This window comes from Egretta garzetta, unplaced genomic scaffold, assembly GCF_000687185.1.
Source record: "Egretta garzetta isolate BGI_Z169 unplaced genomic scaffold, ASM68718v1 scaffold465, whole genome shotgun sequence".
NCBI classification, from domain to species: domain Eukaryota; kingdom Metazoa; phylum Chordata; class Aves; order Pelecaniformes; family Ardeidae; genus Egretta; species Egretta garzetta.
Genome location: NW_009259680.1, coordinates 98,705 through 110,960, shown reverse-complemented (window position 1 = coordinate 110,960; position 12,256 = coordinate 98,705). Strand labels below are relative to the sequence as shown.

Below are 12,256 nucleotides of genomic sequence, written 5' to 3'. Positions count from 1 at the left end.
TTTTTTTTTTTTTTTTTTTTAACCTAATTCTAGGAATGCTTTAATTCTCCCTATGGAACCCAATACTTTAAGGAGTATGCAGAGAACATCCCTGGGGAATCAACACAAAAGCTCTCGGAAGTTGCAAAGGAGTGCAGCATATATCTCGTTGGAGGTAGTTTACTCTTAGTGACCGTCTCATTGAGGGGAAAAATGGGCAATGCCTATTAATGCCATTGGATCACGTTTCCATACAATACAGTGGGGGAAATCTTTCTTCTCACCTTTACAAAGGATCCATTCCAGAAGAGGATGGTGGAAAGCTGTACAATACCTGTACTGTCTTTGGGCCTGATGGTGCTATGGTGGCGAAGCATAGGAAGGTAAGATGGCAGAACATTGTTATTAAAAAGTTTCTCAGCAGTGTTGCACAAATGATTTAATCTGTGCCTACAGAATTAGTAGAATCTTGCATTAAATATAAGCTGTGTACTGTTAGTAAAATTGCATGTAACTTTTATTTGGGACATGTAAATGCGCCTCCCAAAGGAGGTCATAAATTTGTTCTGGATAAGGATGACAAAATGCAGAAGGCATAATTGGCTTTTCGCAGATGCTGGAAAAACTGTGGTAAAACCTGATCCAACTCATCTGTGTCCTTTGGTCTAGGTCTAAACACAGTGCCACTTCAGTGGGATCAGGATTTTCCCCTCAGGTTCCCAATGGATTTAGTCCTTCTGTTATCATAAATACTGTTCTTTACACACTTTGTGTGCTGTATGTATGATTAGTGCAGACAACCAAAGCCAAAGTTCTGTAGTTAAGCTGTGTCTGCCGTTTGTGGTAGATGCTTGCTTACTGTCATCTTCCACCTGGACATCGAGTTGGGCCTTCTGAGAGACGGCCTCCTATTCGTAACTGTAGAGTGTAGTTTCTGTTAATCTGACTGTGCACACAGGTGTCGTTTCTCAGGTGAACAACAGCTTATTTCTTTCAAGGTAAAACAAAAGAGAGAGTGCAAGAATGCAATGGAACAAATGAGGTGGTGCAGGTATTAATTTATTCTGCTAACTGATTCTACACTTAGCTACACTATTAGATCACTTTCTGACGTACTGTGTTGCCTTCCATCTATTATATCACACCAGTCTGCAAGTCCAGTAGTTGTTTGTAGAATGAGTACAGGCTCGTACTGTGTAAATATGAATTAATAATATAAAAACAGCTGTACTATTTGAAAGCTCCGGTCAGGAACAGGATCTCCCATGGCAAGGGAGGGGGATAAAGAGTGTCTGCAGGGGCTAAGAGCCATCTGCGTAGCTGAAGTCATGGGAACTTTATGACTTGGTGAAGGTATTTTCTGGAGAAGTTTTGCAGGAATGGGACTCAAATCTCTAGAGGGGAAAATATCACCTGCTTTAACATACTTTAAATAATCATCCTGACAAATTCAAGACATTTTATGTGTAACCTTTCTTTTGCAAAATTACTCATTAGATCAAGATACTTACCCATTTTGCAGGGATTCTTTCCATGAAGAAGACACAGAGCCAGAGTACAAATTAATTGTTATCTTTTTAGCTATTTTTAACTAGTCTCCTTTACTGCATGGGAGAAGGACATTCTATTTGGTAAATAATACAAACGTTTGATATGTGCATCACTTGGGTCACGGGGATTATATGTGTTGTTTAAAATGGCCAGCCTTATTTTTTTTTTTTTTCCCCAAATAACTTCAGACACGTTTCTGTAAAGAAGAAAACTGCTTTAAGTCATCTTTAGGAGATCTCGTGGTCTTAAGCAATGTTTAGCAATGGGATCCTGAAAGCTGGAATCCAAAAGAGTAGTCTAGATAACAGTAACTAGAAAACACGTGCCTAATAGAAAGAGGCTCAAATACCAAGCAGAGGAACTGTTATTCTTATTAATCACACTATAATTACAGGTTCATTTGTTTGACATTAATATTCCTGGGAAGATACAGTTCAAAGAGTCTGAAACACTGAGTCCAGGGAATAGTTTCTCCATGTTTGATACTCGTGAGTATAAAACAAGCCCTCTTTTTAAGGAGCTCTACCACAGTAACACTACAGTCATTCTGGAGTTCTCTTCCCCCTCCTTTTCCCCAGCAATGGAGTTTTAGACCGTCAGATTTATATTAGGCATTTGACAACCATGGCAAAACTAGCTTAAGTTTGTTCCAAGTGTGTCATTCACTTCTGAAACTTCTAAAAAGGCAATGTGATTAACGTGAAAGGGTTGAAACATAAGTCATGGCACTTTCCTTAATACATAATGGTCCTACTGATTTGTTAGAAGTTACTGTATTTTTTTATAGCAGTTATATCTTTAAAATGGTTCTTAGAAAAAAACCCATGGCTTGGAAAAGTATACATGTAGCAAATGCTACACTGGCACATTGTTTCGTGTGAGGATGATACAGTAATGGAGACAACTGTAAATCCCATTCCAACATTCTCAAATCAACCACATCAGATAAAAAAGCAAGACACCCACTCCCCCTGCCCCGTGTTCAAAACTTAACACATCCTGTTTACTGAGCTCTCCAAAGAGTCTCATCTCCCATGGTTGCTTTTTCCTCCTTGCGACATGCGTGCTGTAAGAAAGTACATGGCCGTAGTTTTCTTAGTCCGGGCCGAGCAGTAAGTGTTCTATTTTCTTGAAAATAATCGAAAAACATGCAGCTAAATCAGAGAGGAATACATTACACAAAGGCCTGATGTTACATGATTTTGTGGAAATGGCTGTTTTTAAAGGGTAATTAAGACCGCTTCCCACAGTCTTCCTCTCATCATGAAGCATGAACTCTCCCCCACAAATAGCCAAAGCTTGTTACAGATAAGGATACGCGTGTAAATACAGCTCCTCTCGTTACTGTGAGACATAAGGTAACAGCTGGCGGGATGGCTACAGGGAGTCTTGTGATTGCTTTTGTGTACTTGCGATAGCAATATGACCGTTGTCTCTTGTGTTTTGAGAACAGCATACTGTAAAGTGGGCCTGGGCATCTGCTATGATTTGAGATTTGCTGAGATGGCTCAAATCTACGGACAGAAAGGTGAGAGGCCGGGTCGCCTGATGGAGCATGGTTAGCCCTAAGGCCTGAACTATGCCGGGCCATTTCAGGGTGGTGGATCCTGGGCAGTCTGTGGGACTGGGCGCTCTTACCCTTGCCTGGTAACACAAAACACATCCTGTGGCCAAGACCGTGGTTCAAATGAGCATCCCTTCTCCTCGAGTAAAGTAACCATCATTTCCTGATACACTCACGTCCATTGCTCCATCAGAAAATGCGTATCCCCACACTTGGCAGCGAATCAAAGGACTTTGCCTGACAGAAGTCATCACCCGTGCCGTGCGTGGACAGGCTCTGTTTGGTCCCACTTGGGGCAGGGGTCGGGAAGTGCTGAATAGAAACCTTGCCTTGAGTCTCCATGTGAAGGGCCACGCTCAGGTAAACCATCTTCCCTTAATAATGGTTGGGTTCTCATTTTCTTTTAACAAAGGTTGCCAGCTGCTGATATATCCAGGGGCATTTAACCTGACAACAGGGCCAGCTCATTGGGAACTGCTACAAAGGGGACGGTAAGAACAAAGTAACAGCTTATATGGCTCTTACGCATCCAAAGTGGTGTTGCAGGGCCGCTCTGCTATTGGAGCTGCACCATTCCTCAAGCCTTGCATGGGACACCAAAATGATTTTGCTGTCAAGGAGAAAAGCAGGAAATGTTTGTCCTTCCCCCCTGCCAGCCCCTCCGCAGCTCCGCCCTTTCAGGGACCTTTCCCCCGTGGCTCTGTAAGCACCCTGCACACACAAACTTCTAGACAGAAGAGCCAATAACCATTTGAGAACTGCTCTAATTACAGACAGAAATAGACCCTGAGAATGCAGTTTTATTTATTCATTTGGTCAGCTTCAATCAACTTTGCTGCATACTGAACAAACATGTAATTCATTCTACCCAGCAACTCTGGAGCAGGTGCTAGAGGCTTCTCTTTCCAGGCTCTGCTTTCTCTGACCTTCGTATCACTTACTTACAATTTTGGCTAGCCCTTTGGAGAATGTATAGCTTGCCCTTCAGAGTGAATTCTTCCTCTTCTGCTTAGTTAATTAGTGGTATAAAAATTTTTTTACTCACTTTCCTACCCCTCTTTTCCTCATCTTTCTGTGAACACAGAGCTGTTGATAACCAAGTCTACGTAGCTACCGTATCTCCTGCTAGAGATGAAAAAGCATCCTATGTTGCCTGGGGACACAGCACTGTAGTAAATCCATGGTGAGTTCAGAAAAAAAACCCAAACCCACCTTTTCTTGGTTAAAAAATGTATTACTTGACAGTTACACTTCAGTCCCATGTTTCCATCTACTCTTAACAATGTTGTAAGTTCTTGGTAAAAAGCACCCGAGACTTAAGCCTACGTTCTCAAAATCATCATTTAAAACTGTCTTGACTGAAAAACAAGAAAGAAACTGAAACTAGTTTAACAGTATGTATTCTTTCCGGTAGCAAAGAAGCTACTTAGTACTAGTATTTAGCATTCGTTAAGCTGCTGACCTTTTCAGCTTTCTGTGAAGTTCAGTCTGTTATATACTATGCGTTACGGTAATTCTCTGCATGGAACAGAACCATCTTAAACAGCTTACACAAAACGATTCCATTTCCTCAAAGAACAACACTGCTTTGACATAAGAAAGAACAAGAATGTCTTAAGTTAGGTAAGAGACATATTCTGACTTAAGCAGAAGCAATGCAGCTGTGCAGGAGGTAAAAGTGACCAAATCTTTCGGCAGTTACTTTTCTTGCAAATAAATCCCCTGATAGTTCTCTTCCAGATGATTGCAAAGTGAGGAAAGCTTTATCTCTGTCTTGAGCTTTTAACTCTGTATGACAGACTGTATGACAGTGACAGAATACCCAGTGGGAGACATGATAAATAACGTTCCATAGCTCGTGCAGAGCAGAAGTATACGCCTATGAAAAGCCAGCAGAATCTGAGAGGAGAGAGTGTTCGTCTGCACCATACACAATAACGTTCCATAGCTCGTGCAGAGCAGAAGTATGAAAAGCCAGCAGGATCTGAGAGGAGAGAGTGTTCGTCTGCGCCATACGTGGCTGTCCCTGGTGAAGTTGTTCCTTTCCCTTTGAGGTGTATTGCATGCTGACATGCACTGGTTCTCACAGTTGCTCTCACCATGACTCTTGAGCTTCAGAAACATACTTCTGTTGAATATGTATATGTCACCTATAAAATGTGCCACATATAAAGCCTGGAAGCCATTTCTATCACGGCAGAGTTATGATGCTATTTTTAGGACAGCCCTGTCTCTACAGCTGTAGATATCAAGGGTAGGAACTCCCTTTTGTACAAACAGCAGCAACTGGACTGATGCCTTGAGGCCTCTGTGTTAATGCTGTGAACAAATGTGCTCCATTTTGCAGGGGTGAAGTCATAGCCAAAGCCGGGGCTGAGGAAACAGTTATATACACAGACATAGGTAAGGGTAAATTTGCTGGGGTTTGTGGTGTAGTTTTTTTTCCTGCGTTGTTTCTTGAGTACAGGTCAGGAGTCTAAGGAAGGAGTTTTTTACTCTGTGGGCTTGCACGTGCAGTTACAGATAATGCACTGTTCCCACCCCTTCTCCACCTTTGCTAAATTAAAACAAGAACAAGCAGCACTTGACCATACTCCTCCAGTGGCCTGACTTACAAGGAAGCTGCCGTGTTAGGGAAGAGCAAAGCTGAGGCTCCCCTCAGCCCTGGCGGCCCAGTCGCTGTGCTCTACAGACCCCTCCTCCATCAAAGCTGTTCTTTTCCCTGCCTTACCTCAGAGCAAGTCAGGAGCTTTCCTTTTTGACTGCTGTTCTAACAGCTCTTTCTCCCCCCCTCTGCAGATCTGAAGAAACTCGCAGAAATACGTCAACAAATTCCTATTTTAAGCCAGAAGCGTTGTGATCTCTATGGCATAGAGATGAAAAAGTGAAGCTGGGTGAACAGGGAAGGTTCAGTTGCCACCATGGCTGCTGCTTTCATCTTCAGAAGGACTCCCTTACTAGTTGCTCCACAATCTACTACTCAATGTGCCAGTTAACTGGAAAAAAAAAAAAACCCAAAAGCAAAAAACAAACCACCACCAAACTGACTTGGTGGCATTATCCTAAAATTGATTCAAATAAAACTTTTACACCTGGTCTTGTACTTTAGTATTCTATAGTATTTTACAGCTAGGATAAAGATGGAGGTGAAATCAGTTCAACAGAGCAGTAATGTTGCTTTTTATGCATCACAGTATTTTAGTTACCTTTGGGGGGCTTTTTTTGTAGAAGATAGAAAGAAATGGGGACCTTGTTCTCTCTGGAAATCCTCTGAAGTCAGCTTTGCTATTATGATTTTTCACTAAATTATCAGATAACCTAGAAGCATGATTCTTCCACCTCTACCCTTCTTAGTTGTATGTGCCTTAACAAAGTTCTTTAATGCCCAGCTTCTAACTTGGAAAGCTTAAAATTTAACACGCTGACCGAAACAGGCCAAGTTCTGCTCTGTACTACTTCGGGACGAAGCAAGAAGCAGCCAGACAAAACTACTACTATAAAAGAATCTACAGTGGGTTTTGGTTCACGTGTCTTGCCTGGAATGTCTGTATTAAATCCTCCTTATTGCTATTTCTGTTTATTGCTGAAGCGATGCAGGTTACTGTTTTGTTAAAGCAAAGACATGTGAATACATGTCACCACACCTTTGCTCTATATACTGCTTATTACTTACTTATTATTTAGTCTATATACTGCTCTATTTACTGCTTTCTTTAACATAATGCTTGAATGGGCTTTAATTCTGCTGCCTGGCAGCCTTCACCTGAGCAGGCTCAGGGGAGTCAGGCAAAAGGGCTAGAAAACTTGCACTGGTTGAGCCTTTCTGCCTGCAGCCTTCCAGAAGTCGGGTACTAGGACTGCTCCGTGTTTAAACTTATTATGGCTGCCAAAGGCCAACTCCCATCAGCTGCACGGGAGATGCTCCTTCCTTCATTGCTCTCACTGAAGAGCCTAACAAACTGGTTACTAAAAGATGGCATTAAAATACTTAAAACCAGCCTAGCATTTTGTAGTTTTGTTGGGTTTGTTGTTTTTTTCTTGGAAGGAAGACACCTTGGTACTTCTGATGTGAAAAAGGTAAGAATTTGCAAATGGCATTTTTTTTTCTCCTTGGGATGGAAAAAAAGCAGCAACTATAACTATCCAGCCTTTCCCACTAGGCAGTAAAAATGATAAAGCAATAAGGCTAAAGGAGATTTTAAAATATACAGCCAGGAGGGAGACAAGATTTTGTCTTACCCTAGCTAACCACCGGTTTCCCCGCAAACCACCTTACCTTTTTATTTGCATGTGGCCATCTCACAACTGCTCTCTTGACTTTTTTTTTTTTTAAAGGCTTCTCTGGAATGAGCCAGCCAATTTTATGGAGGAAAATTCATGGTTAAATTAGGCCAACCCGAGGCATCTTTCTCCCCCCAAAAGACAGGTCACACCACTCTGCTCACTGGCATTATCTATCCCAGCCAGCATTTTTTGGTGTGTACTTTTCACTGCATTTTGGTGTACATACTGTACAGGAACTGTTAAGAAACAAGCCGCAGAGCATAACGTGAAATGAAGATTTATTTGTTGAAAAATAAATATAAAAAAAATTAACAATTTACCATTTGAGCCAAGTCTCCTGCATTAGATTAGCGCCTCCCACATACTCAACAATCGGCATCCATGATGGCCACCACTGCGCTCCAGCTTCTAAATCATAGCAACTATTACACATCCATTTTTCTAAACTACTCCGTCTGTCTTTCCCGCCCCTCTCTATACTAGTTTAACATGCAGCAGAGCAGGAACTAGAAACTACTGTTGGAGGATATAAAGTAGTGCAGGATTCTCATGGGCTGACCGCTTAGTTTAAAAAATGTGAAGCGCAGCCTGTAACAGACAACAGAATCCGTGGCCTGGACCCTCCTCCCCTGGAATCCCAAATGGAGAGAACGGGTGAGAATCTGCAGCCGGCTGCTTTGGTGAGCTCGGCTGAAGACGAGACATGAGCTCAGCCCTCTTCAGTCTGTCAGGACAACTTCTAAGCACCTTTGTGTTCAGTAGGGTGTTTTTAGGGGTCTCCAGTGCAATCCACTCAGAAGTGATACAAATGGGACTGTGAATTTTGGGGGGTTTCAATGAACAAAATACACAACCAGTTCTCAGCTAGATCATACTTAAAGCAATCAATACTCAGTCTCAGTGTTGGTAGAAAACAGGCACTTTAAGTATCCATGTGAGACATATGCACCAGTGTTCTCTAAGTGTAGGAAACCAGCCAGTAACAGCCCTGAAGTAGCTCCAGAATTTCAGCCTACAAGAATTTAAATAAAAAGAAATGGCAGAAACCAGAGTAATGCCTGTTGAATCGGGCAGTATTATTGCCACTGCAGCTGGGGAGCCTGGTTAAAGCTGCTTCTAAGCTGCTCTTAATAGTTCCAGAATAAGTTACAGTACAGCTCCTTAGTACCTGTTCCCTCCCTCTTCACTTTCAATCTGCAATTAGATCCTAATAATTTAAGTCACAACTTCTAATCTCCATTTTGGCAAACTTGCCTCTTAACATGAACAACAGGGATTTTACATGATCAGGATTAAAATGCAAGACAACCATGTGTAGAAGCAACTTCCCAGAGTCTCTAGGATACACCAGGTTTATCCAAGTCTTCAGTACTAGCTTCCTACATCATTTCAACGGACTTGTTTTTCTTAAATAGGAGTAAGATTTGGTTTACTTCAGCTCTTGATCCCTGCTAAAGAAAGCTTTTCTCAAAGTTTACATGCACACCTGGCTTAAAGCAAAACCTTAACTGTATCAGCCATTAAAAAATAAAATCCCTCTCATAAAGGGATCTACCTGCATACACACATTAATGCTACTCAGATTCCCAACTTTCCTGGCTTGATTTCCTTTCCCTTATAATCTTCAGCTCTCAAGATCATACCTCTGCGGGTGATGGAAGCAAGACCTGTTAATTCCACGCGTCTCCTCCTCGTTTTTTCTTAAAGTGAGAGAAGGTGACAGGGAATCAGTCATTCATTCTTCCTAGATTCAGAGCAACCTCAAATAAGCAGAGAGAGCACCGCTGCAGAGAACGCTTTCATCAAAACCTGTTCTTATACATGTCAGAGAGAGAGACTTGAAGGTAATATTTATTTTTTCAGTTTACAGGTGATACGTCATTTACAAAAAAAATTACAGACAATGCATCCTTTCAGTGCAGTTTCAAACTAGTTCAAGAACAGGCAAGAGTCTGTGATGATTTGGAATGCTAGTATTCGACAGCACATGCTTTTTTTCCCTTAATTGACTGGGTGGGGTAAGGAATGGGGTACAGGTAGGGTGAAGAGGAGAAAATGCCAATGTAAGTAAGGCCATGCGAATAAAAACTCCTCAGGAGAACAGGACACATCAGTCAGTCTGGCGCAGTTTGGTTCTCAGGTAGTTGATGCAGAGATTGGAAGTTGCGAAAGACATTTGACACTTGTTATGTGCAGTGCCCTTAGAAGCTGCCAGCACCCTCCAATGCCTTCAATTCTACACCAACGCTATGATTTCAGATCACCTACTGAGCTAGCTAAAATAGAATGATTAAATCTTTAAGCCTACTCTCCACCATTTGAATCCTCAACTGTAGTTGCTGGGAGAAAGGAAGGTCAAGTTGAAAATATAAGCTGCTGCTATATGGTGGCACAACTAGAGAACAAGACAATTTGACCACAGCATGGTTCATTTCTTTAAAAGATGAAATGCATTCGACAATTCAGCACAAGCAAATCTATGATTCCAGGATAGAAAGAAGCCCAAATTAGTGTATTGTAAATTAAGCTATATCATTTAAGTATTTGCATGAGATTTATCCAGCCACATGAATCCAGGGAGAGGGAAGATGGGCTGACTGACTTCCCTACCAGAAAGATCAACCCAAAGCAAGAGAGCCCTCTGTGAAGTTCCTAGCTAGAGGAAGAGGCCTATACTGGTATTTAATAATTTGCCAATCCGCTCCTTGCAGAACAGTTGCTGCCTTTCTTCAGTACTTGTGATCGCGGACGAGACACAGTCTAAAGAACAAGGAAACCAGTACAGATTCTAAATCCATTATTTGAAGTTTTAGCCTACACTTTGTTCCTTATCTTACTTAATCCTGTGAAGTGGCTATTAGAAGGAGCAGATCAGAACACAGCAGTCTCTAGAGATGGAAGAGAATTTAGACGGTCTATTAGCTGTTACCTTTAAGCAAGAGCGTAGGAGATTACAAAGATTATATGCAAGCATGACCTTACCTTGGCAGCTGTAGTCCCAGCAGCACTTCCTGTTCTTCAGAGTCCCTCTGAACCCTCCAGAACAATTTCCTGTGACATTCAGGTAAGGACTGCTGCACAAGAACATGACTTCTCTTCCGGTGAAACCTACACTGAAGCAGCATTACCTGACCTCTTTCCCCAGCCAACCTTTTTACTAGCCCTCCTATACAGGACACCAGGGCTTTCTGGGCTAAGGATAAGGGCTACCAAATTAATTCCCTAATAGCTGCCACAGGACTATTCCCAAGTAAGCTATGCAGAGGGTGGGAGGGGCTATAAGGGAAGATTGTGCATGCTTGCATATATTTACAGGGATTCTCTCCACATCTACTGACTTTAAAAAAAACCTCTATTATTAAACAGTTTGAAAATTAATTTTTTCCTTTTTGCAAAATTAAAATCAACCCTCAAGGATTAACTGCATATAAAAAAGAAACCTATTTTACAGCACGGACTAGTATTACTTTTAAAATCAACAGGAAAAAAACCCACATGCTGTAACATTGTTTGATAAAGCAAAAATCGCCCACAACATAATCACCCAAAATGAACCAGTGTGAAGTTTTTATTTGCATGGCCAAAATATCTTCCTTTTGTTCCCCTGCAACTTTATTTCCCTTAAACACGCTTTAAGGTTTTTGCTGCAGAAGGAACAAGATGCAACACTGCATACTTCCTTGAACAACCACTCCCACAACACCTAAACATTTAACAGATGTAGCAAACGACAACACCATGAACGGGAAAAAACTAAGTTCCACCATTCAACATGGTCTGCAACAGTGTCTTTAGGGCTGGCTGAAGTGGGCAACTTCACTTTAGAAGGTCATTTCCCCCTTGTTTCTTTACAGTGTTGGTGGTTTCAATCCATACTTCTTTGCAACTTCTGTCTGGGCATAGGCAGCATCACAGAGTGAGTAGAGGTGGGCCATCTCCATTTCAGATTTGGCCAGGTTGATAGCTTTGTTGAACATTTCAATGGCTTTATCCAGATTACCTCTGAAATAACCCAAAATGTAGTCCGATTACGACTGGCAAAGCAAGCTTTTCATCTCTACAGCATCTTTTTTCCTTCAGGACTTATACTCTCCACTGCCAACAGCTTAAAAGGACTTTGGGAGGAACCACCACAAGAACTTGCGATGATGATGAGCAAACTGAGAGAAGTGGTTACCAAGCCTAAGCAGCTAGGACAGCTCATAAACAGCCTTCCTCTTGACAGCTTCATGGGTGGCAGTGGGGGATAAAATTACTACAGAGATAATGCTGGGACAACTAAATGAACTCTCACCTCCCTTGAAAAGAGTTTGTATACTTAAGAGGAGAACTAGCACAGACAAGAGCTCACATTATTTAAACAGGAAATGCTTGCAAAATTTCTTATGGCAACAGTTTGTCTGTCCTTTCGATGGCTAGGCATGTACGAAAAAAAAGACTTGACTATACCCCAAACTTTTGCACAATTCTAATACAATGCAGTGTTACAGAATAGTGCATGAGTCTTTCCTCTTTACCCTGTGAACTTGCAAAACTGCAGTCCTCTTGGAATTAAACCCAAATCATCAGGCTTGAGAGTATAGCTTGGGATCCTCAGTACAAATGGTCCACTAAGATATGTTTGAGGACTACATCAGATAGACAGCAAGCCTAGTAACAATTAAGGAAGTCACTTTAAATGTAGGAAGGATGTACTGAAACATACAGAGACTCATCTGCATGTTGTCCAATTAGTATGAAATTGGTGAACACGGGAACTTATCAGATCATAAAGCAGAATTATGCCATAGAGAAAGGAAGGCTTTACCTAAGAGGTACAGAACAGAAATCAGGACTTCGGCTAAGAGCTGGCCTTGCACAACACTGGAGAGAAGATCT

The 12,256-nt window shown here is 41.7% G+C and overlaps 2 protein-coding genes across 2 annotated transcripts in view; one reads left to right on the top strand and one right to left on the bottom strand.

The window, feature by feature from the left end:
• NIT2 (nitrilase family member 2) overlaps window positions 1-8,911 on the top strand; it is a 14,230-nt gene extending 5,319 nt beyond the window's left edge. The window contains exons 3-10 of the mRNA XM_035894035.1: window positions 34-154; window positions 274-362; window positions 1,925-2,018; window positions 2,984-3,058; window positions 3,507-3,585; window positions 4,179-4,277; window positions 5,442-5,497; window positions 5,894-8,911. Of these exons, the coding sequence (XP_035749928.1) occupies window positions 34-154; window positions 274-362; window positions 1,925-2,018; window positions 2,984-3,058; window positions 3,507-3,585; window positions 4,179-4,277; window positions 5,442-5,497; window positions 5,894-5,982 (702 nt within the window). The 3' untranslated portion in view covers window positions 5,983-8,911. The remainder of the gene's footprint in view (window positions 1-33; window positions 155-273; window positions 363-1,924; window positions 2,019-2,983; window positions 3,059-3,506; window positions 3,586-4,178; window positions 4,278-5,441; window positions 5,498-5,893) is intronic.
• The window catches only part of TOMM70 (translocase of outer mitochondrial membrane 70), a gene marked incomplete at its 5' end in the record, with an annotated part of 24,977 nt that continues 20,616 nt past the window's right edge, over window positions 7,896-12,256 (bottom strand). The window contains one exon of the mRNA XM_035894034.1: window positions 7,896-11,380. Coding sequence (XP_035749927.1) covers window positions 11,227-11,380 — 154 coding nt within the window. The remainder of the gene's footprint in view (window positions 11,381-12,256) is intronic.